Source organism: Adiantum capillus-veneris, chromosome 26 (assembly GCF_014529385.1).
Source record: "Adiantum capillus-veneris isolate H3 chromosome 26, ASM1452938v2, whole genome shotgun sequence".
Classification (NCBI taxonomy): domain Eukaryota; kingdom Viridiplantae; phylum Streptophyta; class Polypodiopsida; order Polypodiales; family Pteridaceae; genus Adiantum; species Adiantum capillus-veneris.
Genome location: NC_140956.1, coordinates 23,219,861 through 23,246,157, shown reverse-complemented (window position 1 = coordinate 23,246,157; position 26,297 = coordinate 23,219,861). Strand labels below are relative to the sequence as shown.

Below are 26,297 nucleotides of genomic sequence, written 5' to 3'. Positions count from 1 at the left end.
TGGTGTCAGGCAAGGGTGCCCCTTCTCTCCGACACGTTTCAATTTCTACATTGGTTAGATACTAGAGTATGTTTTTTTGTGCTGGGTGCAAGAGCATGGATCTAGCAGGTTATGTTATTTATATTATACTATACATTGAGAATATTGTCTTGGTTACCGAATCACATGAGGGAATACAACATCATCTCTAGGCCTCGAATGACTTTTTCATATAGAGATGCTTCACAACTAACCTTGGGAAAACGAAGGTTCTAATCTTCCACACCTCTGGATAGATTAGGGGCGGAGTTGTCTTTATTCTAGCTGGAGGTCGAGTGGATGTGATAAGACTCTTATGTATACCTAGACGTTGTCAAAGTTGTAGCGGAACAAGGTGAATTGGATGATGATCGAGTTTGCAATTGACGAGGAAAGACCCTCTTGATCAAGGGCAACCGATGAATCTTCGAGCTCTTGGGATCAAACCTCCTTTGAATCTGCCCCAAACTATTGGCATTCCGCTGTGTGGCAATGATGCACAGCCTAGGGCAGCCCGTCCTTGCATAGACTTGCAAGAGTAACACACACAGACAAAGGGGAGAGGGTGTTGCGGGAGAGAGAGCGGAGGTACCCTTTTGACTACTGAAAGGGGCATCGTGGTTTATGTGATGCTTGCAATCGGGAAAAATCAAATGTAGGTGCCTCATATTTCACAACTTTTTCTTCGTGTTCTTAGACTTTGTGTTCCGATGGATCTTGCACTCCGAGTTCATGCAGGGAACAATGGACTTCGCTTTCCGTTGGGACTTGTGCTCGCATGTACATGCCTGGAGATGCCATGTGGGCTAATTTTCCGCAAGGTCTAGTACCATGATGTACTTACACGAGAGCATCCTCTAAATATATGTTCATGAACGGGGATTGTCTATATCGATGTTGCATTGCATAACATGTATATGTACTTGTTTACCTTATTTTGCATGCTACCTTGTTGCATGAATCCCGTAAGTAGCCTCTGGAAATGGGGACGCTCGCCCAAAACCGTGCGTATGTTGTTTGATGACACACTTGCGGTTTGTGAACAGGCGGTAATGTTGCTAATTGGACTATTTTCTTATTTTTAATGATTAAATCTTTTTTTAGGGTATTTTATTATGTGCACTAAGAACTGTTAAAAGATTGTAGCTACAGGAACTGCCATCTGGAACGGACAATTCTGATGTGTCATTTGATGGGTGACGGTAAACATCGTGAAGGAGTTTCCGTAAGTTCGGTGGAAAGGGCCGGGTTACGAGTACCCCTGATGCGTCACATGATGGGTGACGGGTGCATCAGTAAGGGGGCATCCCGTAGGCTAAGGAGGAAATCCGAACTGAGTAAGAAAGTACACGTAAGAACGCAAGCACAAGAATAAAGATGGGTTCAATGAAGCTTTTTACAAAAAGCAGGAACAGTCGCGGGAGGACAGATGTTTTCCCGCGAGGAGTCTGTGTTTGCATTGCATCTGTGTCGTGTCCTGCACCCGGGGACGCCTGGAATGTGTTTGTATTGCATTGTTTTCACTAACTGAGTGAGTTTTTAAAGTTTGAACCGGTTCACACTTTATTTTATAAAGTGACCGGCCCCTTTATTAATAAAATAAAGCAAGCAAGGCTCTTATAAAAAAAAAAGCCAGCGCTAATAGCTATGCAGGGGGCTGAATTGCGATCTCTCTCTCCTCTCCTGTACGCTCCCGTTTTGTGACAGTGGTATCAGAGCTCGGACTCCTCTCTTTCTCTGAAAAGAAGGACGATTCCGGGAAAATGGGAAGAACCATGTCGAGCGAAGGGAGAAGTGTTGAAGAGGAGCTTCAACAAGTGCAAGCTCAGCTTGCGGAGCTGCAATAAATCTTACTGTTGCCAGACGTCCAAAAGCTCTTGGGCGGAATGAAGAAAACGAATGAAACTGATGCAGCGAAGCATCCAGACAACACTGCTGGCGTGAGACCACAGGAGGAAAGAGAAGAAGAACGTGCTGAGGTGCACAAAGGATCTTCGGATCGGAATGAACGGCCTACTTCAAGGAAAGGCCAGGAAAAAGCGCTCTCTTTGCTAGACGAGAGCAAGGACATCTCAATCTCATCACCATCTTACTCTCCTGATTATACTTCTACTTCTCGATCATCTCGTCAGAAGAAGGAGGCTGCTATTGCCACTACCCTACAACAACCTAAAGATAAGCCTCGATTCAAGAAGCAAGGTCGCAAGTCTCAACATCGCATGAGAGTCTTCAAATCAGGCGACAAGGACATCAAGTCCGAAACCTACAACGGACGGAGAGACATCTCCAAAGCACTGTCCTTCATCAGACAGTTTAAAGTTGCCTTTACCAATGGGCACTTCATAGAAAAATCCAAATTACGCCATGTGGGGATGCACCTCAAGGAAACGGCAAGTAATTGGTGGTTAGCCAAGATTCTGGAAGGTTCTCAGGCCAAAACTTGGGAGAGTTTCAAATCTGAATTTTATGAACAATTTCTTCCACCCTACTTCGAATAGGACATACGGAAGGAATGGGACTGGCTTGCCCAGAAGGAACATGAGAGAGTAACGACTTATGTGGACAAGTATTGGTCGGTTCTTCTGAAGGTGACTCCCTTCATGAAGATTGCCGATGAGGAAAAGAAAAGAAAGTTCGAAGCGGGTCTCCAACTGCAGCTTCGAAAGAGTATGAAGGTGTATCCGCATGATACTCTTCAGAGGATGATGGAGTCAGCAATCATTGTTGAGGATTTGCACTCAACTGGGACGCCCAGAAAGATGGAGCATAGCACTTACCGTGCAAGACAAAGAGTGGTCTACGATGACTAAGGGCGCCAAGGAAGAAAACGTCCTCCATCTAGAGACGATGATCATTCTAAGAAGCCAGAGGGCACTGGCAAGCGAACTAAGTATCTTTCTCCTACTCAACTTCAAACCTTCAGAGAGGAAGGAAGATGCTTCTACTGTGGCGAGAAAGGACATATGAAATCGGACTGCCCTCTAAAGCAGCAACGGCAAGAACAAGCTTCTGCGAGGCAAGAAAAAGCAAGGAAGGAACCCGCACCGCCAAGCTCGAACTCTGTTCAAGGAAACACAGAAACGGAGAAAGGAAAGCGTCAACTTCTGAAGGGCTGGGGGTCTTTGAACAACCAGCGAGTACTGATTCTTTATGATCCAGGATCCATGGATAACTTCATCTCCTTGGATACTGCGGAACGTTTGTGCCTCACACCGGCTCAGCTTGGCACACCGGTTACATCCGGATCGGCATTCGAGGGGTTGACAACAAATGCAACTCCCGTGCAAGGATAGCTCAATCTTCGGATTGGCGAGTACAAGGAACATGAATCATTTTTGATGGCACCCATCGAGGGATGTGATATCATCTTGGGTATGCCATGGCACTTCCACATGACACCTATCCCCGATTATGTGGAAAAGACCCTCACTTTTGATCATGGGGGTGCAAGTGTCTTTAGTCGCATAGACTTAAAGAGTGGGTATCATCAGATACGGATCGCCCCTGAGGATGTCCATAAGACTGCTTTCCGCACAACCTTTGGACTGTATGAATTTTTGGTAATGCCTTTCGGCTTGACCAATGCTCCTGCGACGTTCAATCGCATGATGGACCGCATTTTCAGCCCGTATCGAGCTTTTACGGGAGTATTCTTTGACGACATACTCATCTTCTCTAAGTCAGAAGAGGAACATCGGAAGCACTTGGACTTAGTGTTTCAAGAATTGCAAAAGCATGAGTTGCATGTGAATGCAAAGAAGAGTGAGTTCTTTCTCTCAGAGATACACTATCTCGGCCATATAGTCTCTCACAATCAAGTGAGTATGGATCCTGCCAAGATCCGAGCGGTAGAAGATTGGCCTATTCCCACTACAGTACATGATGTACGTAGCTTCTTGGGATTATGTTCGTACTATCAGAGGTTTGTCCGAGGATTTGCTCATGTAGCAGGACCACTTCATGATTTGACAAAGAAGAAGATTCCTTTCAGATGGGGATCGAAACAACAAGGAGCTTTTGATCAGCTCAAGTACTTGCTAAGCCATGGACCTATTTTGATAGTGCCTGACTTAAGGAAACCATTTGAGGTTCATTGCGATGCTTCAGGCGATTGCATCGGAGCAGTGTTAAACCAAGAAGGCCATGCAATGGCCTACGAAAGCAGACTCTTAAGGATGCAGAGTTGCATGCATCAATCTACGAAAAGGAACTCTCGGCTGTGATTCACGCCTTATGCAACTGGAAGCACTATCTTCTAGGAGCGGATTTTTTGATCAAGACTGATCACCAGAGTTTGCGGCATTTTCTTACACAAAGGAAACTGTCTGAGAAGCAGATGAGGTGGGCAAACTTTTTGTCTACGTTTCACTTCCAGATCCTTCACATGGCTGGGAGTAAGAATGTAGTCGCAGACGCATTGTCTAGGCGGCCAATGGTGAACGCTATCACTTCGGGGTATCACCAAGAATGAGAAGCACTACCGGATTTGTATCCGAATGATCCAGACTTCTCCACCATTTGGGGAAAGCTACATCGTGGAGAGAATGAGTTTCCCTATTCCATTCGGGACGGTTATCTGTACCACCATCAGGCCATATGTGTGGCAGGACCATTAAGAAAGAAGATCATGGATGAAGCACACGCTTCGCCTTATGCGGGTCATCGGGGTATTCTCCCTACAACCTTAGCAATGGAAAGGTATTTCTTTTGGCCTAGCCTTAAAGCAGACATTGATAAGTATGTCAGGGAATGCTTGGTTTGCCAAAAAGGTAAGTATGATCGGCATAAGACGCCTGGGTTGCTACAACCTTTGCCTGTGCCTAATGAACCTTGGGAAAGTATTGCCATGGACTTCATCATGGACCTCCCTAGAACCCAGACTTGAAATGACGCGATCTGGACCATTGTGGACATGTTTAGCAAGCAAGCACACTTTATACCAGTCAAGAAAACGATCAAAGCAGATCATATGGCTAGGGTTTTTCTAGCACAGATCTTTAAGCATCATGGAATGCCTAAGTCTATTGTGAGTGATCGAGATCCTCGCATGACAGGGAAATTTTGGCGTGCCTTGATGGATAATCTTGGTACAAAGCTGAATTTTTCATCTGCCTACCATCCTCAAACGGACGGGCAAAGTGAGATAGCCAATTCCACAGTATTGGATATGTTAAAAGCTTATGTGTCAGACCGGCAATCTGACTGGGAGAAATATTTGCCTCTTGTCGAGTATGCGTATAACAATACCATACACTCATCGCGACGGGGAAAGCACCTTTTGAAATTCTCTATGGTAAGCCTTTGCTTCCACCCATCCTTTAAACTAAGGATAAGATCTTTGCAGCAGATGAATTTGTCCGGGATTTGGAGACAGCCTACGCGCAAGTTAGGAGAGCTATGCTACGCTCTCAGGAAAAGCATAAGAAAGCTGCAGACAAGCACAGGAGGAATCTCGACCTAACAGTCGGACAGTTAGTCTTACTCAAGTTTGAGAAGGCAAGACTTAAGAAACAAGTGTCTCATAAGGGGAAAGTGGTAAAACTTTCTACCCGCTATTATGGGCCGTTTAAGATCACTGAGCGAGTGAATGATGTCGCTTTGCGATCAGAGCTACCGCCTACAACCTCCTGAGGTTGAGGAAACAGAAGAAATACTCCAACCGGAGCAGATAGTAAGTCATCAGGAGCGGTCTCTCAAATCCGGAAAGATAACACGGAAGTATTTGGTTAAGTTTAAGAATCTAGATGCTCAGTGGATGACGCATGAGGAATTAGCAGCTTAGCCCGAGATACTGGAGGTATATGTCCAAGCACTACAGTTGAGGTCAATTGTTTAGAAGCCAGAGGGATGTTGCTAATTGGACTATTTTCTTATTTTAAATGATTAAATCTTTTTTTTAGGATATTTTATTATGTGCACTAAGAATTGTTAAAAGATTGTAGCTACAGGAACTGCCATCAGGAACGGACAACTCTGATGTGTCATTTGATGGGTGACGGTAGACATCGCGAAGGAGTTTTCGTAAGTTCGGTGGAAAGGGCCGGGTTACGAGTACCCCTGATGCGTCACATGATGGGTGACGGGTGCATCAGTAAGGGGGCATCCCGTAGGCTAAGGAGGAAATCCGAACTGAGTAAGAAAGTACGCGTAAGAACGCAAGCACAAGAATAAAGATGGGTTCAATGAAGCTTTTTACGAAAAGCAGGAACAGTCGCGGGAGGACAGATGTTTTCCCGCGAGGAGTCCGTGTCTGCATTGCATTTGTGTCGTGTCCTGCACCCGGGGACGCCTGGAATGTGTTCGTATAGCATTGTTTTCACTAACTGAGTGTGTTTTTAAAGTTTGAACAGGTTTACACTTTATTTTATAAAGTGACCGGTCACTTTTAAGTGACCGGCCCCTTTATTAATAAAATAAAGCAAGCAAGGCTCTTATAAAAAAAAAAGCCAGCGCTAATAGCTATGCAGGGGGCTGAATTGCGATCTCTCTCTCTCTCTCTCTCTCTCTCTCTCTCTCTCTCTCTCTCTCTCTTCTCTCTCTCTCTTCTCTCTAGAAAACGCGATTTTCTCTCTCCTCTCTCTAGGAGCCCCCAACTCTGCTTTATGGACCCCTATTCCTGCCAGGTGCCAGACCCTATAAAAGGGTAGCCAGCGTTCAGTTTCTGAAGAGCTGGAAGCAGCAGAAAAGCACCAGCGCTAGGGCTTTGGATCAGAGTCTGGCGACGGAAACTGCAAGTATTCGCGTGGCGACTGAGTACGGAGGTCGATTCTCTAAGCAAGAAGCGACAGGTATAAGGTGTTGATACGCTTTAAGAATTGTTGCTTTGTGTGGTTTGTTTTGCAGGAATCTCCCGTCTCACGGGAAGACCCCTCACGGGAAGTACGGCTTCACGCCTGAGTCCCTAACGGGAAAGTACGGCCCTGTGCCCAAGTCCTTTACAGGAAAGCACGACCTTCGGGTCTAAGATTACAGAACGGAGGGGTTTCCTCCGGTTCTCGTACTTGTATAAGAATTCTCCCTGAATAAAAGAATACTCTTAACGGGGGGGGGGGACCGGCCCATCTTCTGGTCCCCAATACTGTGTTGATCTTCTCCCTTCTCTCATGTTTTCAAAGAATTATAATTTTCAGATTTTCTAAGTGCTCGTGTACGCTCCCGTTTTGTGATAGGTAAATATGGCCCATTTTTCAAGATGAGAAAAGCCTAGGACTAGAGCCCCCGTAGTATATTCAACACCTACAGTTTTCTAGGCTATAGCCTGTCTTTACACTGTTGAATACTAATACATCATACCGATAATGGTTTTATGAGTCTCAACTTGTTATTAAAAAAACCAAAGACTACAACCAAGTGCTCTTGATTCAAGTAGAAGGAATCTTCTACATCCAACTTCACATCCAATGTGATGTTCTATCCTCTTTGTCACAAATGGATCACTTTCTTTTGTGAGTCCAAAACAACAGAATTCTCGTAAACCATGGCATGCTCAAAAGGATATCAGAGTGAGGTAGCTTCATAATATGGAAGTCAATTGTTCTGAAATAATCTTGAAAGGCTCAACTCGAAGTGAATCAATCAAAGAAGATATTGGATTCTTGTCACCCGTTGCTAATTCATTTTGAAGAGAGCCTTTTGGTTGACCGTAATCAATGCCAAGGGTTCCGACGGAATACTCTGAAAGAAAATTTTCTAAAGCTCCTGGATCAAGGAAAATCAAAGCCTTTTGTCCCTTTACTTGCTCCCATGATTGACAAAGTTCTCATGATTTGTCATGGGACAAAGTACCAATCATATCTATAACCAATCCGTATGGTGGTTTGGGGTGTTCTTTATGTTGGGGATATGTAGACAATTTAGGTTGTTGGAATAAGGGACAAGCACGGAAAGTACGTTTGGTTTGAAAGCATTATCACACAAATTGTTCTCTTAGTAATTTCCGTTGTATGACATCAAGATTGAAACTTTGAAAGGTTTATTGATTACTTCGGTTAGGTATATGCGGTGTCAATGAAAGGTTGATTCATAGAAGATCATAGATGGAGTAGTGAGTGTAGAAAGAAGAGGGGCAGTCTTGAAAAGAGATTTTGGCGTAAGTTTGACTCCCATCATCGTGTCCAACTGTTGCATGGCCCGTAAGCTCTTGCAAGGTAGAACCTTTTTTTGTGAGACAACGGAGAAGGGAGTCCAAGTGTCACGTGCGCATTGTACTGGAGCCACGTGGACAAGCTATTGCTTCAAGTCAGCGTCAGTCTTAGTCTAGGATAGCTTAGCATCTAGCCTGGCAATTTTGTGAGCCTCCAAGACGTGCATGATTAGGCAGGTCATAGTTACATACCCTCACTTACATAGTACAATCACTTAAGCATATAGGCATATGAACAGTCACTTAAGTCATCTATTAATAGTGACTTTGACATGGCATTTGTGCCCCAACATCATCAGCGTTTTTGCACCAGATCAGCACTACATTTTGTAGTTCATCCCAATGCAAGTAATCTAAAGAAAGTACTTGCTCTGGCAGTAGAGCAAGGGGGCCCTTGAGGGTGGTTGGGACCCGACATGCGGTAAAAACTCTCTCTCTCTCTCTCTCTCTCTCTCATCGTGTTCAGTTCAGCTCTTTCAAGTGAAGTAAAGCAACCTTGTGCTTGTTTGAAGTACTAGATCTGAGTGAAAATCCTTAAACCCTTCTGCTGCACTTTGAAACCAATATATTGCTGCATCTTGTATCCAACTATTGCATGATTCGTAGGCTCTTGCATGGTAGAAACTTTTATTGTGAGACAATGGAGAAGAAACAATGGATCAATACTTCTCGCACTGATCTGCCAAAATACACTCTGTGAAGATAGAACTAGGTAGATATGTATCCAAACCTTTTGATTGTAGTCATCAATGGTTTTAGTGGGGTAATCAAGCAGATAGAAATTTTAACTTGAAAGCTGCAGTGAGTGAGTTTTTGGCAAAAGTAGTCTTGAATTGTAGGCAAGTTTTTGGAGCAGTGGGTTTGACAATAAGCGCACTTTTGTTAAAGTTTTGGAGGTCATCTCTTGGGTTTCTTATTTAGATCTAGTGAGTGAGGGGTTCTTTGTGGTTGTGCATGGCGTGTGAAGCTTTTCTAGAGTCTAGGCATCATGGGGGATTTTCCTAGATCTGAACCCGTTTGGCCACTTGGGCGATTTTCGCTAGGCGCCCTATTTATTTGTTGTAACCCTTTAGATTCCCACATTGATTAGGCTGTGGGTATTTGGTTGGGTTAGGTAGATATTGTACGCCCCTATATAGGGGAAGGAGTGTGCCAGATTGCAGTCATGTGCATACGCATGCTCACACACAACAAGGATGGACGATGATGAAAATATACCACCAAAAGCATTAGCTCTGCCACAGAGAGAGTGCTATGATTGCCCATACCCTTTGTCAGTATAGAGGGATCTTCCTCTTGCTTTTTGTTACACAACTTTCCGTATGATCTGTGAAGTGTTTTTTTTGTTCATGTTTGCCCTGCTATGTACTGTTGCTTACAATTTACTGCCTTGTCACAGAGTATGAGGAAGCTGCTCTAAAGACTCAAACGAGCCTTTCATATTTGAACTTTGGCCAAAATGTCATATTCAGTGCTGCACTGTCTACAGCCATGCTTATGTGTGCTAATGGTATCATGAATGGCTCAATGACTATTGGTGATTTGGTAAGGGTTTGTTTGACAAATAACTTCATGGACCTATTTTTGGCTTTGTTATCCCAAGAAGCACATGAATTTAAGAGCAATAATGTTTTGTTTTGAGCTTTTATATCACATGCATCTTCTTCTTATGAGAAATTGGAGGTCATCATGCACATGCAGATGGAATAGAACTGCAAGTATAGCACTTGAACTTATGGTTATTGTACTTATTTTTGTAGGTGATGGTAAATGGCTTACTCTTTCAACTCTCTATGCCTCTCAACTTTCTTGGAACTGTGTATCGAGAAACACGACAGAGCCTTATTGATATGCAGGCTTTGTTTTCTTTACTTGAGGTACCATTGTCTGCTCTCTAGCCTCTAAGAAAAAGGCAACAAGAAACTTGGCATATGCTTAACATTTTAGTGACCATTTTTTACAGATCAAGCCAAAAATTTTTGATCAACCAGATGCTAAGCCTCTTCAATTGAATGATGCTTCCATAAAATTCGAAAACGTGAAGTTCTGGTAATCTATTGTCTGGATGCATTTTCAAGAGTGGGATGCTTAATAAAAATCTCACGCAAGAGAAGGTCATTAGAGTCTATAGGGACAAGGGATGTAGCTAGGGATCATTGTTGAGTTTATTTACAAAAGGTTAAATGGCACAAGCATCAACGAGACAAGGTAAAGCAGCAAAATTCTGCTTGGAACCATTCCAAGTTTGGAACCCATGTGAATCGATTCAATGTCTTACTCTTCTTATTATCAATAAGTATGATCAGTGCACTTCCACATCAAGTCTTCAGAGAGTTCATCTTGTTACTGTTTTCTTCCATTGTGAAAACAAAGTATGAGAGTGGCACAGCATTATGCACGTAAATTTTTGTCAAATCATGGTGATCTTCTTTCTTTCACCAATAAGTAGAGCTCGGAAACACGTAGGCAAGCACTGAATCGCTGATGGCAACAAACATTTACAACCAATGACCAGCTTCTGGTGCTTGAATGTATGGTCTTGGTCCATCACATATTTTACATCCTTGTTTTGTTATATGTGGGGTATTTCAAAATAGGTATGTAGAAGGCAGGCCGATCCTGACTGGTACCACTTTTGAAGTTCCTGGCGGTAACAGTGTCGCGATTGTGGGTACAAGTGGAAGTGGTGAGTGTCTTACGTAAATTGCTAGTGCTGAAGGTGTAAAAAGTACATGCTTTTTAAGTAGTGAAGGAAATTTTCTGCACCAAAGCATCGGTGGTTTTTGATCATATATGACATTAATCCCCCCCCCCCCCCCCCCCCCCCCCCCGCGCATGTACACCATTGAAAGTCTGTACCTTTGATTTGCTGTTTTCCGTAGTTTGGGCTGAAAACCATTGCCGTGTCAAGTTGCATTCAAGATTTGAGAGCATGCGTGCGCGTCTGTGTGTGTGCCTGAGAGAGAGAGAGAGAGAGAGAGAGAGAGAGAGAGAGAGAGAGAGAGAGAGAGAGAGAGAGAGAGAGATAGATAGATAGATAGATTTTATTATCGTCCTCGGAGGTCAAATATGACCTATGGGACCAAAGTTACATGTGATGTAGTATGTGTATGGCTGCTGAGTGACTCTCGATGCTCCAAAATTGTAGTGATGAGAGTCGCAATGGAGAGCCCACACTTTGGCTGGGAGAGGAAAGTGTGTAGGTCTAAGTTATGGCTGAAAATGTGAGAGAAGCAAGTTCGGATGTGATCAAAAGCTTGAGCACTCTAGTAGTGTGTGGTACTCAGACTCTCGAACTTGCAGTGAGCATAATGTGCACAATCGATTTGACTCCTCCATTGCCCCAACGCCCTATCTCGCATCGAAGGAAATGGGAGCTAAGCCGAATTGCTGGGATAGTGCGTATCGCGGACAAGGGTGGGGGCAATATAGGTGGTGTAATGTATGAAGCGTGACCCACCGGATTTCTCCCAAGCCGTAATACATTGGCGTTGTAGAAAAGCTTCATTCACTTGAGAGTCAATTGAAGCATCATGTAGCAAGTGTAATGCATCCCATCTCCCAAACCACTTCTTTATGTCTTGCATCCATCCCGTGCTCAAGATCTTGCTTTTATGCGTCTTTTGAACTTTTTTGCTTGCTTCCCATGCAATTGTAGGAAGTCGATGTGAGGGGTTTTGACGCATCTTTATCATCCACAACCCTTTCCATGCCCATAACCTCAATTGGAAGAGATCCCGACTCAAGAAGTAGGAGCATATATGGTGTTTGTGTCTTAACTTGGAGAAAGTTTGTAAGAAAACGCTTTTGGACATTCTCAAACTCTTTCCAAGTAGACTTTGAGATGCTCCCGCCCCACACTTCAACTCCATAAAGAAGAACCGGTGTCACCAATGCATCAAAAAGATACTTCTTGAGAACCCAACACTTGATGTTTCCCACATTACACATGTTCTCAAATGCATAATATGCTCTCTTTCCCGCTTCCAAACGACGCATAGCACATTCATGCCACTTGTGATTGGATGGAACCTCAAGGCCAAGGTACTTAAAGCTCTCAACAACTTCAAGTGTCTCGTTGTTGTACACAATGCATGGCTTCTCCTTATGGTTGGTTTTCACAAGCATAACCTTTGTTTTGGATTCATTTACAATCAGCCCACTATGCAAGCAAAAGTTCTCAAGGACAACCATAAGCTTTTGTGCAACTTCTAAAGTGTGCGCTAGAAGCACTACATCATCCGCATACAACAAAAGCATGATTACCGCATTGCAAATAGTGACCTCTTCAATGCCTTCTTCTTGCATAAAGTCAAGTACCATTTGTTCCAATTGATCGATGCATAGACCAAAGAGAGTTGGTGACAATGGACATCCTTGTTTAACCCCAATAGTGCTTACAAAAATTTCTGAATATTCTCTTCCCATGCGCAATTGACAAATCACCTTCTCATAGATTCGAGAAACCGCAAGCATAAACTCACGTGGCACTTGGAGTTCTTCCATCCTTCTCCACAAATTGTTACGTGGAATCATATCAAAGGCTTTCTTAAAGTCCACAAAACAACAATACAATCGCTTGCCTTTCAACCGACTTTCCTCCATGAGAACACGAAGAGTGACAAGATGATCAATGGTGCTATGGCATCGACGAAAACCCGCTTGTCCCTTTGCACGCTTGTCATTCTCTTCAGCCCAATCACTCAATTTCATCTCCATTATGCACCCAAACAACTTTGCCATAAGAGACCCAATCATTATAGTCCGGTAGTTGCTTACATTCTTTACATCCCCTCCTTTATGCAAAGGCTTAACCCAATTAGTACTCCAATCATAAGGCATACCATGTTGAATTGCAAGGTTGAACATATCACACATCCACTCATGGGTAAAATCTCCCGTCCATTTGATCATCTCCGGCTTGATACCTTGAAGATCTCTCGCTTTGCGAGTGGCCAACTTTTCAAGCCCACCGCATACATCCTCAATAGTAAAAAAAGACGGCATACATGGGAGTGAACCATAAAATGGTATTTTTTCAGTATTTTCTTGCTCATATAATTGCCTACAATGTGTGTACATATCCACTAGACTCAAGTTACCAAAATTCTCAACCCGCTTGCCTCTCAAGTTTCTCCAAAATCTTCCACATGCATGTGCCTTTTCTTGGACTTGAAATTCTTGTTGCTTTACTTCCCATCTTCTTCTCTTCTTTTGAATCAATGCCTTGTATGTATGCAAATGACTTTGATAGTTGTCTTTGTCCATAGTTGCATCAAGCTTTATCAAGGACTTTCGAGCATCTTGACATTCTTTATCAAACCACCTTTTGCGTGATCTATCTTTGTTGATACCATGGAGATGCTTTATGGCAAAGCATTCTTCCGCACAAGAACAAATAGCTTTCTTGAAAGCTTCCCATTTAGTTTCCAATGGTGCATCACATTGAAGCTTTGTCATCCATAATTTTTGCTCAACCATTTCAATGTACATTGGTGCCCGTTTGAAATCCATACATAGTGATAACTTCTCTTTCCTTTGGCTGAGATTATCATGCTTAGTTGCTTCTCCACATGAAAGGTCAATACATAAGGTGCGATGGTCGGATTCCGGGTCCATTGACCAAACATAAAACTCTTTATGCGATACATGATGGCTTCAGAGAGTAGCATATAGTCAATCACACTATCCCCATTATGTCTTCTACATGTAAATCCATTGGTTCCACTCCACAAAGATACACCATTGGCAATGAGCATACCCGTGCTATTACACATGTGTAAAAGTAACTTTCCATAGTGATCCGGCTCTTTCTCATCCATTGAAGTACGATCATACAAGTGAACTTCCTCCAACTCCCTTGAAATGTATGGCATATCAAATTGTTGAGTATCATGTTGCAATGTTTTTGTGCGAGCATTTATATCCCCAAATACAATAACATCACCTTCACCTTTGAAATAAACAATGTCCTCTTCCAAATCAGAAAATGGTTGATCTCTATCCATGCAAGCATAAAAGGGAGAATCATGATGAGGAATGTAGCAACCGGCTACAAAAATGGGTGCTCTTTTTGGTGTCATAATTTTCAGCCATACATAACGTTTGTACTTTTCATCTTTCACAATTGATACAAAATCTTCCAATCCTTTCTTAACCATACATGCTAACCCTCCTTGTCCTCTTCGTTGCTTGAGATTCTTTGACCACATCAATGAATGTACATTGTAATCCTCCAAGCCGTTAATCCTTTGTGTATCATGCTCCCAAGTTTCAACAAGAAGTACAACATCGGCTTTGCTTGTTAGTTCATCAATGCCAACCCCCGCATTCCATGGGTATCCATTACAATTCCAAAAGCATATTTTCAATTGTAACTCGGTCTCATAGGTCACGCATCCCTATTTGCTTGAGAGACTTGCCTCCTCCTTGGGCACATTTTCTTTATGAGATATCTCCTTGTTTTTATTATTCTTTTCCTCATATGCCTTGCGACGCATATTTTGTTGCTTAATAGTGCGATCTTCACATACAAAACATTTTGTATCCCTCAAATAGATCCAACTATTGTCAAGGATAATCTTTCGCTTGGTCTCATCCGGCATGGTGCATACAATTGGCCGTTCTCCCGAGCGAGGAGCTCCTTGCTTCCCCACTCTATGTGCTCCATAGACCATAACTCCGGACATGCCAAAGTGGGTTTTGAAGAAATCTTCAATAACAATGGCAAGAGAAGGAGGTGTCTGTAACTTCTCTTCGGGAATTCCACGAATAACAATGTTCTTGGAACGTCGCTCCCGTTCCTTCAACTCCTCCACATCCACATTCTCAACATTCTTTGTTTGAACCATAGCTTATATGAGTGAGGAATTAGAAACCACATTGCTACCACATACATCAGCCCAAGACTTGTTTGTGCATACATTTTTCATGTCGCATACATCCCGGCTCATAGTGTCAAATTTCTCCTCTTTCAATACATGGTCATGCTCTACTTTGCTCATCCGCTCCTTCAAAGCATTCAAGTCCACAAGAGAGCGTTTACATTCCTTGACTTCCTCTTCAAGTTGCATCAAACGTGTTGTTTGCATCTCAAGTGTCCTCTTGAGATTCTCATTCTCAACCACAAGTACCCTTAGTGTGCCATTCTCCATTGCAAGTGCTCGTAAGTCTTCGCCTTGTTTGTTTACGGTCTCTTGCAATGATACCAAGTACGCCATGATCATGGTTTCCGATGTCGTTGGTTGGGTGGTTGTGTTGCTATCTCCACACTTAGGAGATTTTGGATCATTTTCCACAATGGTTGTGGACCTTGTTGAAGAAGAAGAATCCTTGCGAGTGCCGGAAGACATTGTATGTAAAATAGGAGATGAGAATCAATTTTGTTGAACCTGTTCACTTCGGAAATGCTGCTACAGAAACGCCTTCCATAACTCTGAAAATTTCTGTCTTTACATCAATGCGTAGAGGACTTCGTGCTCTTCGATTGAGGCTATAGATCACCCAAATCGGAGCTCGGATGAAGAAGTTATGATCAAAAGAGTGGACTGCTGTCTACTAGGTCAAAAAACGGCTGCACTGAGAGAGAGAGAGAGAGAGAGAGAGAGAGAGAGAGAGAGAGAGAGAGAGAGAGAGATGAGAGAGAGAGAAGAGAGAGAGAGGAGAGAGAGAGAGAGAGAGAGAGAGAGAGAGAGAGAGAGAGAGAGGGAGAGGGTGATGATGATGATGATGATGATGATGATGATGATGATGAAATGTTATATTAACTCCTAAGTTGATCGATGTGAACCAAGCAAAAGACTAAGCAAAAAAATGGGCGGCTTGTTGGGATAGCTGAATCACAAGAGATCTAGCATCGGTCGTTGGCGAAGCTCATCAATTTCCTCCATGGTTAGTAGTCTGACCGGGCGTCGTGCATGCCTGGCCAGCGTGCTCTGAATTTTCTGTCGTAGCCTCCGTCGATGTTGTGTAGTTCTTCGCAGTCGCGGGCGCCTGGATTTCCCCAGTTCAATCGCTTGGTCAATCAGTGTGCCTATGGTGTGAGACGAGGGGGAGCTCTGCTGTGGGAGTGGCTCTTGCGGCTGTCGCGTGTCTGCTTTGAAGATGTCCGTCATCCGTCTTTGAGACTGGCTAGCCTCGCCATTCATCAGGCTATCTCTGTGTCTGCGCAGCTCGAGCAAGAACAAACCCAGACATCTCTAATCTTCGTATGCCATGACTCTTGAGAGTGGTCCAAAATCTTCTCTGAACAAGCAATGGAAGCGGCCTCGTATCTCGTAGTAGACGGGGCAGCGACATGTATAGTGTAGCTCTGTCTCATGTTCCACGTTTCACAAGGGGCATATCCTGTCCTCTGCTAGTACTCCGCTGTATCTCTAAGTCTCAATCCGCAACTGGTGAGAAGATGTGCGTAACTGGCCAATAGCACATCGTATCCCATGTGACTCAGTGGGTTCCATGTATTAGTGGGTCTCGCCATATAAAACCATCTCCACGTAATCTGTATAGTCCGGCGGAGTGCGATGGAGGGGGTGGTCTATGTATAAAAGCCATCCATCTTCGTGCCCAATTCCTGTGCTGGTTGTATCCATGTCCTTCTGGTGTCTAGTTGGGTCAGGTCTTGGTGTATGAGCTTGGTGATCTCTGACTGTGTAAGGGTGAGAGATGGTGCATCCAATGAGTAATGGAATGGTGGCAGCCGGTCTATGCTGAACCCATGTGCCTGAAACCATGATGTCATCTCCCCATACCAGCATGTTGTATCTCCTTGTATGGCTAACTGTCAAGAGGATTCAAGTGCTATGCGAGTATATCTGTCTCTAGGAGGTTCCCATGTGCGGTTTATGAAGGAGACTGATCTGGTGAGCGCCTCCACCACAAGTGGGGGGGCCGCTAGCTCTGCTCGGATAATGGCCCGTGGTACTGATGCCTTGGCTCTAATGAGCCGCGAGATCATAGAGATGAGAGGTTTCTCCATGTTCCCCCATCCATCTGAGCGACCCGTCCTCCCGTGGTGATCCAGTGAAGGTCCCCATATCTCGGTTCCATAGAGCAATGCTGAAGCCACCAAGGTGTCAAAGAGCCAGAGCTTCGTCCGGGGCTCCTAAAACTGAACCTGCAAACACATCCTCTCGAATCTACCCAATGCTGCATGGGCTCTAGTAATTCTGGTTTCTGCTGCTCTTCTGAGTGAGAATGTAGGTCCGCTAAAAACCACTCCAAGGTAAGTGTAAGCGTCTGTGTACTCCACAGTCTCCTGGCCGTATGTGAGTGTAGGTGCTGACCTCCTGATCCACTGTGGGGTGGTATTAAACACCATAACCTTGGTTTTACCCAGGTTGACAGATGAACCACTTTCCTGGGCAAACGTTTGCAGAGCATCCAATTGACGTTGCATTCCCTCTGGGGATTCGGAGGTCAACACTATGTCATCGGCATATAACAAAAGTGGAATCCATGTCCCTTCCAACTAAGCACCTTTATCCCCATAGCTGTCAATGTAGTCAGAAATCTCATCCACATACATACGGAAAAGAGTGGGACAGAGCGGGCAGCCCTGCTTCACCTTAATATTGGAGTGAACCGGTGTAGAAAGTCCCTCCGGGGTGCGTACATGCCCTACTACTGATCTGTACAATGCCATGATCCCCCAAATGAGTTCTGTGGGTACTCCCGTTTCCTGTAATCTGCGCATCAGTCTAGCTCTGGGTACCGTGTCGAAAGCTTTGCAGAAGTCCAGAAAGCTACAATAGATCCGTCTCCCATGAGATCTGCCTTCCTCGATGATGGCCCTGAGTGTTAGGATATGGTCAAGAGTAGAGTAGCATCTCCTGAATCCTTCCTGCCCAGTTGCACGTATTCCTTCCCTCTCTGCCTATCTACTCAGCTGTTGCTCAAGAATGGATCCATACAGCTGTGTCAGTGTGTGCCCAATCATAATAGTGCGATAATTCCGAGGCTCCATGGGGTCTCCTGATTTGAAGATAGGTATGATTGTAGATAGGCTCCAAGTGTCCGGTAGGCCCTCACACATTGCACGGTTAAACATAACTGCTAGAAGCTCTGCTAGTAGGTCTTTGGCATGCATGAAATGCTCAGCTACTAGGCCCTCATGATATTATGCTCTCCCAGTCTTCATCCTGTCAATGGATTTCTTCACCATCTCAGGAGTGAAAAAGACACATGTATGTGGGCATGGGTCGGGGGGGTTGGGGAGGGGTGGCTGTCCAGGTACTGTGTACAAAGATGATGCGTACTCACCCCAGGTCTCTGTGTGGAGGAAATAGCGGGGGGGGGGGGGGGGGGGGGGGGGGGGGGGGGGGGGGAGGGGGGGGGGGGGGGGGGGGGGGGGGGGGGGGGGGGGGGGGGGGGGGGGGGGGAGGGGGGGGGGGGGGGGGGGGGGGGGGGGGGGGGGGGGGGGGGGGGGGGGGGGGGGTGCGGGGGGGGGGGGGCGGTGGGGGGCGCCCACCTGCGCCTGCCCATGAAAGACCCGCCACGCCTCACGCGAGTCTTGACTCAAGAATAGCTGATATAGATCCTGCTCGAGTCTAGCCAAAAAAGCCCTCTTCTTCCGCCGCACCAGGCGTAGGAAGTCCATCTGTAACTGTCTGTGAGTGACGTCCCCCAACAGCACCTCCCTCTGAAGTCTGGCTCTAGTCTGGCGGCACTCCTCATTGTACCAGCTGTTCTGAGGCATGCTCCCAAATCGGCGGCTTTGCTCAGGCTGGGTGTGTGGGTATGCTTCAGCTGCTGCCTCATGTAATGTCTGCGTCAGTATAGTAGTTAGCTTCTCTAGAGGTCGCCCTGGGTCCTTAGTGCATAGGCGTCTGTAGATTCCGTCCAATTATACAGAGTCCGTCTCCCTTGTGAATGTGTAGCGAGTAGGGGCTGCTACTCGTGGCCCGTGTGCTGCACTGAAATGGAAGGAGATGGTCATTGACGAGAGAGAGAGAGAGAGAGAGAGAGAGAGAGAGAGAGAGAGAGAGAGAGAGAGAGAGAGAGAGAGAGAGAGAGAGAGAGAGAGAGAGAGAGAGAGAGAGAGAGAGAGAGAGAGAGAGAGATGAGATGAGATGTTATATTAACGTCTTCAAAAGGCCAGAATGACCTATGAGACCAAACTGATACAAAAGTGGTGAATCTGTTACAATGTCTGGGTACGTTAGTACTAAAGTACTAAGTGTGAAAAGTGTGAAAATAAATGTGAATAACTAAATACAAAGTATTAAATAAACTTCGTAGGAGCATTCTGCGTGTCTGGCTAGAATGCTTCTAATCCTTTGTTGTAGTCTCCTCCGGTAAAGTGTGCTTCTGTATCTCGGTCGTGGTCGTCTCCATTTCCTAAGCTCGATCGCCCTGTCAATGAGGGTCCCTTTGGTGTGAATGTGGGTACTCCTTTGTGCTGGTTGCTGGCCTCTTGCTTCTCCTTCCACTCTTGCTTCTCTCCATCCGAAGAAATCTGTGATCTGCCGCTGAGGCTGTAGTGCTCTTTGTGTTCTTATTAGATTATCCCTGTGCCGATGTAGTTCCAATAGGTACAAGCCTAAGCATCTTTGATCTTGGTATTGCATGACTCTATCTAGAGGTCCAAAGCCTTCTTTAAATAGGCAATGGAAACGCCCACGTATCTCACAGTATACGGTGCAATGGCATATGTAGTGTAATTTTTTCTCCGGCTCCATTCCGCATAACTTCCAAATTTTGCTCTCATGTGGGATTCCCCTAAATCTGCCAAATTCAATTTCCAGCTGGTGTTAGGATGTACGAATTTGACCAATAGCACATCTGAAACCATGAGACAGGTGGATATCCATGTAGCTCGGGCGAATCACAAATCCATCTTCAGATAGCTGTATGAAGTTTTCTTTGTAGTCGGCCATCTTCGTGCCCAATTCTTGTGTAGGGTCTACCCATGTCCTCTTAGTATCCAACTGTATAAGATCCTGACGGATGATTTTATTAATCTCCGTTCGTGTAATTGCCAGTGATGGAGCCTCAAGAGAGTATTGGAAGGGGGGTAATCTTTCCATACTGAACCTGTGTCTCTGAAACCACGAGGACAATTGCGGGTATCAGCATGATGTATCCCCTTTCATTGCTAATGTCGAGAGGATTCGAGGGCGAGTCTAGTATATCGGCAATTATTTGTATCCCACAAACGATGTATAAAGGACACTGATCTGGTAAGAGCTTCAATTTCTATCGGAGGGGCAGCTAGTTCCGCTCGGGTAATCACGTGTGGTACGAAGGCCTTGGCTGTAATCATTCGGGAAATCATAGATACCAAAGGTCTCTCCATTGACTTTCAATTATCCTGATCCACAAATGGTCCCCAAATCTGGACCCCATAAGGCATAGCCGAAGCCACCACAATATCAAAGAGCCAAAGTTTTGTTCGTGGTTCTTGAAACTGCACTTGTCAACACATCCTCTCCAACCCTCCGAAGACCGCAGAGGCTCTAGACAATCTAGCATCCGCTGCTTTCTTAAGAGTAAACTTCGGTCCTGCAAATACCACACCAAGGTATGTGTATGCATCTTCTCTACTGTATCCTGGCCATATGCAAATGTAGGTGTCGATCGCCTAACCCACTGCGGTGTGGTGTTAAACACCATAACTTTGGTTTTACCCAAGTTTACCGACAGTCCACTGTCCTCCGCGAATTTATGTAATGCATCTAGCTGCCTCTGCATTCCATTTGGTGATTCTGCTATCAATACAATATTATCTGCATACAACAACAAAGGGATCCATGAACTTGCAAGTTGAGCACCTCTGTCACCCTCTCTATCAATGTAAATCTGATACCTCATCTATGTGCATACCAAATAAAGTAGGGGACAGTGGGCATCCCTGCTTTACTCCAACGATGGAATGAACAATGTCGGAATCCACTGACCCGTATTAGGCCATGATCCCCCAAATAATCTCTTTGGGGACCCCTAACTCTTGCATCTTGCGCATCAATCTGGCCCTTGGTACTGTATCAAAAGCTTTCCGAAAATCCACAAAGCAACAATACATCCTTCTCCCGCTTGCTCTTCGTTCTTCAATGATGGCTCTGAGTGTAAGAATATGATCTAAAGTGGAATAACCCCTCCTGAATCCAGCTTGTCCTGTTGCCCTTATGCCCTCATTCTGCGCCCATCTACTCAATTTTTGTTCAAGAATGGGTGTGTATAGTCGGGTCAGTGTGTGACCTACGATAATGGTACGGTAGTTCTTGGGTATCATAGGATCCCTTGACTTGAAAATAGGTACGATAGTAGATAATTTCGAAGATTCAAGTAATCCTTCACACATGACCCGATTAAACAGACGAGCAAGGACTTCTGAAAGTAGATTCCTGGCATGGATCAGATGTTTGCTACTAAACCATCATGATCATATGCTCTTCTTGTCTTCATCTTATCAATGGCTTTTTTCACCATTTCCGTAGTAAAGAAAGTACTAGTAGCAAGGCATGGCTCTAGCGGATCTGGTAATGGAGGCTGTCCAGATACCATATATAATGATGTTACATATTGACCCCAAATCTCAGAATAAGTAATCTTCGGAGGCGGTGAGTGCTCGTGAAATAAACGCCAGGCCTCATGTGAGTCCCGACTCAAGAAGAGCTGATATAAATCCTTCTCCAGTTTGGCTAAAAATGCCCTTTTCTTGCGACGTACTATACACCAAAGAGAGATCCGAAACTGCTTATATGTGATGATCCCAAGTGTAAGCTCTTTCTGGACCTGGGTTCTCGTCTCTCTGCATTCCTCGTCATACCAACTGTTTTGAGGCATGTTCCGAGATCCTCTCTTCTGATCAGGTTGAGTATGTGGGTACGCCTCTTGTGCTGCTCCATGTAGTATCTCTGTTAACTGAGGAGTAATCTCCTCTACAGTAAATACTAGCTCGGCTGCCCACATCCTATTATAGATCTTTTCCACACAGACTGAATCAGTCTCTGGCGTGAAAGTATATCTTGTGTGTGTCTTCTTCCTTTGTACTTGAGAGGCATTGTATTGGAAGGAGATTGATAAGGTCAAGAGAGCATGATCCACTGCAATCCCAACCGGTCTGGGTCCCACCTTAAAGTCCTCGATACTAGAAATAAAGCTTGGTGAAGTCATGACATAATCCACTGTATTGGCCCTATGCCTGTGTGGGAAGCATGTGAATTCCCCAGATAAAGGGAAATTCTCTAGACCATTAAGTATGGACAAACCATGTATAGTTGCCATCTCCATGAAATGTCTCCCATATTCAGTGTGTTCTTTATCCTGTGAGTTTCTAGTAAGCCCCCTCTGTGATAAATCCACTTCTCTGAGCATTTCCTCAGAAGTATCATAGAGTACTCCTTGAGAGTTGGCCGTTCTGGCATCAAAGTCTCCCAAGAGAACGATGTCTCCATCTCTAGAGAACTCCCATATGTCATTATTCAATATGGAGAAAGGGGACTGTCCTTTAGGTGAGGAGTAGACTGATGTACTTGTGGGGAAGTAGCATATAGTGATAGATTGAAATCTACCTGTCTTAGCTCTCATTCTCACCCACATATACCTTGCTTGCTCATCTCTCCTGATAATCTGTAGTAGTGGTTTTAGCTCCTCTTTAAATAAGACTGCTACTCCTCCTGAACCCCGGCTACCCCGTAGAGATCTCTTGTCTGGTCGACCAACTGTTTCCCATAAACAACCCTTCACATGTGGCATAAGCTGTCCCGATATCTCGTGTCTCTGAGTAGAGAACTATGTCTCAGTCCCTAAAGCTGTCTTCAAAGGCACCTACATCTAGCCTATATGATCCATTACAATTCCACACCGCTATCCGGAGCGTCGCCCCATAGGTCTCGCACCGTCATGATGAGCGCTTTTCCAGAACCACTACTTTCCCTCCTCTATAAAAGGCGATTTTTCGTTTTCTCTTGCTGCCCTGATTTTGGCATCAACTCTTGCATGTGTGCCACTTGTGCCAATGTAAGGTCATCTCCCAGGAAAATACCGGTTTTCTTAAGAGTTGGCCTCTTCTTTAGAAATTCTTTCCTTATTTCTATATTCGGGAAGTGGAGAATAAGTGCCCTATCGTTTACGTTTCCCTTCTCATCGATTCCTTTCTTGCCCACTCTCCATGCACTTGTGTGAGTAGGCTCTGTGATGCCCATGCATTGTAGCAGTTCCTTCACTTCTTCATCTACATTCTCTTTGTCTTTGACTCCTGTGAAGCGCACATGCAGAGCCCGATTCTTCCTTTTCTGCTCTTCCTCAATGGTCATATTAATAATGGTGGAGGTAGGTGTGGTCTCGGGCATATGGGCCTTCCCTTTCTTCGCATCCTCAATCCATTTCTCTGCTTCATCAACCTTTTGGTGTGTCTTAAAAAGACGTTCCGCCCATGAAGATGCCGTTTCCGATTTCTGTTCATCTCCTTCCCGTAGAGCTATCTGATCCTTCATGTCCTCGAGCTCCTTCAGCACCGAAGGTTGGTCGTCTCCCTTCTCCTTAGTTGCAGATTTCCAAGCCGCAAGCTCTCCTTTTAGCTCCTCGATTATTGCATCTTTTTCCCCCATGTGCTTTTCCATATTTGTTCTCCATGCTTCAAAACTTGCTACTGCCTCATCGAGTTTCTTTTGCATAACACATTCTGTTACATTTACTTCTGCCTTGATTAGGTTTCGTAATTCCGTTTTCAAGATTTGAATTTCCTCATTCTGTATCCCCCGGATCTCTCTCCTTAGTTCTCTCATCATGTCTCCATACATGGAGTTCCGGTAGCTCTCAGCGCTCGCGTGCATTTCCTTTCTGATGTCGTCCCTCATATAGTTTAGCTCTGATTTGAGCATCACCTGGACCTTCTCCATCATTAGCTCATCATGTATCCTGGAGGTTTTCCCAACTCGTAAGGATCGTGGCGATAGTACAATATCTCTGTTTCTCCGTTTAAATGTAGCTGTTGTTTTTTTTGGGATGGTGTAGCCATCTACACCCGGCCCTTCCCCTTCGGTAGGCGGATCCATCGAACCCGAGCCACAAATGTGGCGACCCCTGCTACCTATGGAATCTTCGGCAAAGGCAACGCTTGTCTGCAGCTGTGGTGGCGCCCAAATTCGGCAGGCCTTCGCGGTGGAGAGAGAAAGAGAGACTTACCTATCGTTATTGCTCACTCTGCGCGCGCTGCTGCAAAGAGAAAGAAGGGCCTGCTCGCTGCCCTGCTGCCCTGAGACCTGCTCACGGAGAGAGCTTCCTGCTCGTGACCTGCTAGAGAACAGCCCTCTGCGCCATCAACAGCAGCAGCAGCAGTTTGCACACTTCAGCCTTTAGTTCGCGCGCAGAGAGAAGGGGAGAGCAGCCCACTACCTTCAGCCTTCAATTCGCGCGCACAGAGAGAGAGAGAGAGAGAGAGAGAGAGAGAGAGAGAGAGAGAGAGAGAGAGAGAGAGAGAGAGAGAGAGAGAGAGAGAGAGAGAGAGAGAGAGAGAGAGAGAGAGAGAGGGAGAGGAGAGAGAGAGAGAGAGAGAGAGAGAGAGAGAGAGAGAGAGAGAGAGAGAGAGAGAGAGAGAGAGAGAGAGAGAGAGAGAGAGAGAGAGAGAGAGAGAGAGAGAGAGAGAGAGAGAGAGAGAGAGAGAGAGAGAGAGAGAGAGAGAGAGAGAGAGAGAGAGAGAGAGAGAGAGAGAGAGAGAGAGAGAGAGAGAGAGAGAGAGAGAGAGAGAGAGAGAGAGAGAGATGATGAAATGAAATGTTATATTAAGGTCTTCAAAAGGCCAAAGTGACCTATGAGACCAGAAAGTTACAATGTGGTGTATTTGATACAAAGTCAGATTAACAAAATAAATTAAACTAGGATAACAAAATATAAATACAGCGGGATCCTAAACTAAGCAATACACTGTGAAGACAATATGGGAGGGGAGTAGAGATCCATCTTCATCTGCACTCTGGACAACGAAAGAGTATGGCTTGAATCCTTTGCTGTAGCCTCCTTCGAAACTGTGTAGCTCCTCTTCCCTATTGGGGTCGCCTAGATCTCCCTAGCTCCAATGCTCGGTCTATGAGAATGCCAGTAGTGCGGGTAGACCTCTCCACAGTTGGCTGCTCCTCTGTCTGTTCTTCTGGGTGTGCAATATCTAGCGTAAAGAAATCTGTGATCTGTCTCTAGGGATGTCTCTCTTCAGCTCTCCTCAGTAAAGTTTCTCTATGCCTGTGTAACTCAAGGAGATATAGCCCAAGACAGCTACGATCCTCATAATTCATGACCCTAGATAGAGGCCCAAAACCTTCTCTGAATAGACAATGAAAACGGCCTCGTATCTCATTGTACACTGTGCAATGACATATGTAATGTACTTCTGTCTCTTGCTCTAGATGGCATAAGCGGCATATCCTGCTATCTACTGGTGTCCCTCGGAATCTGCCAGTCTCATTCTCGAGCTGATGTGAGGACGTGCGTATTTGGCCAATGGCACAATGCAAACTATGCGAAAGATGCGTGTCCATATAGTTAGGTCGAATCACAAACCCATTCCCCGTGAGGTGGAGAAGATGCTCTCTATAGAAAGCCATCTTTGTGCCCAACTCCTATAACGGCTCTATCCATGTCCTCCTCGTGTCGAGCTGGATCAGATCTTGACGAATGAGTCTATTAATCTGTACCCGTGTCAGAGACCTCAAGCGTGCCTGTAGAGAGTATTGAAAAGGAGGCAACCTGTCCATGATGAAACCATGTGTCTGAAACCATGATGCCATCTGTGCATACTAGCATGATGTATCCCCATTAAGAGCTAATTGTCTGGAGGACTCTAGAGCCACCCTGGCATATCTGTCTCTGGTAGTATCCCACAGACTGTGTACAAAGGAGACTGATCTGGTAAGCGCCTCAATCTCGATAGGGGGGACAGCTAATTCCTCTCGAATGATATCATGCGGTACGGAAACCTTGGCTCTAATCAGCCGAGAGATCATAGATACCAGCGGCTTCTCCATACGCCTCCAACCATCCTGGCCTATAGAAGGTCCCCAAACCTGCACCCCATATAACATAGTAGAGGCAACCAAAGTATCAAAGAGCCATAACTTTGTCCTAGGTTCCTGGAACTGAACCTGCGAACACATCCTCTCCATTCCTCCCATAGCTGCACTAGCTCTAGTTAGTCTAGTCT

General features: G+C 45.1%; 1 protein-coding gene across 2 annotated transcripts in view; it reads left to right on the top strand.

The window, feature by feature from the left end:
• The window catches only part of ABCB25 (ABC transporter of the mitochondrion 3), a 229,847-nt gene that overhangs the window by 110,318 nt on the left and 93,232 nt on the right, over window positions 1–26,297 (top strand). For both annotated transcript variants that reach the window (XM_086501794.1, XM_086501795.1), the window contains exons 10-13: window positions 9,561–9,706; window positions 9,922–10,038; window positions 10,125–10,210; window positions 10,759–10,847. In XM_086501794.1, the coding sequence (XP_086357920.1) occupies window positions 9,561–9,706; window positions 9,922–10,038; window positions 10,125–10,210; window positions 10,759–10,847 (438 nt within the window). The remainder of the gene's footprint in view (window positions 1–9,560; window positions 9,707–9,921; window positions 10,039–10,124; window positions 10,211–10,758; window positions 10,848–26,297) is intronic.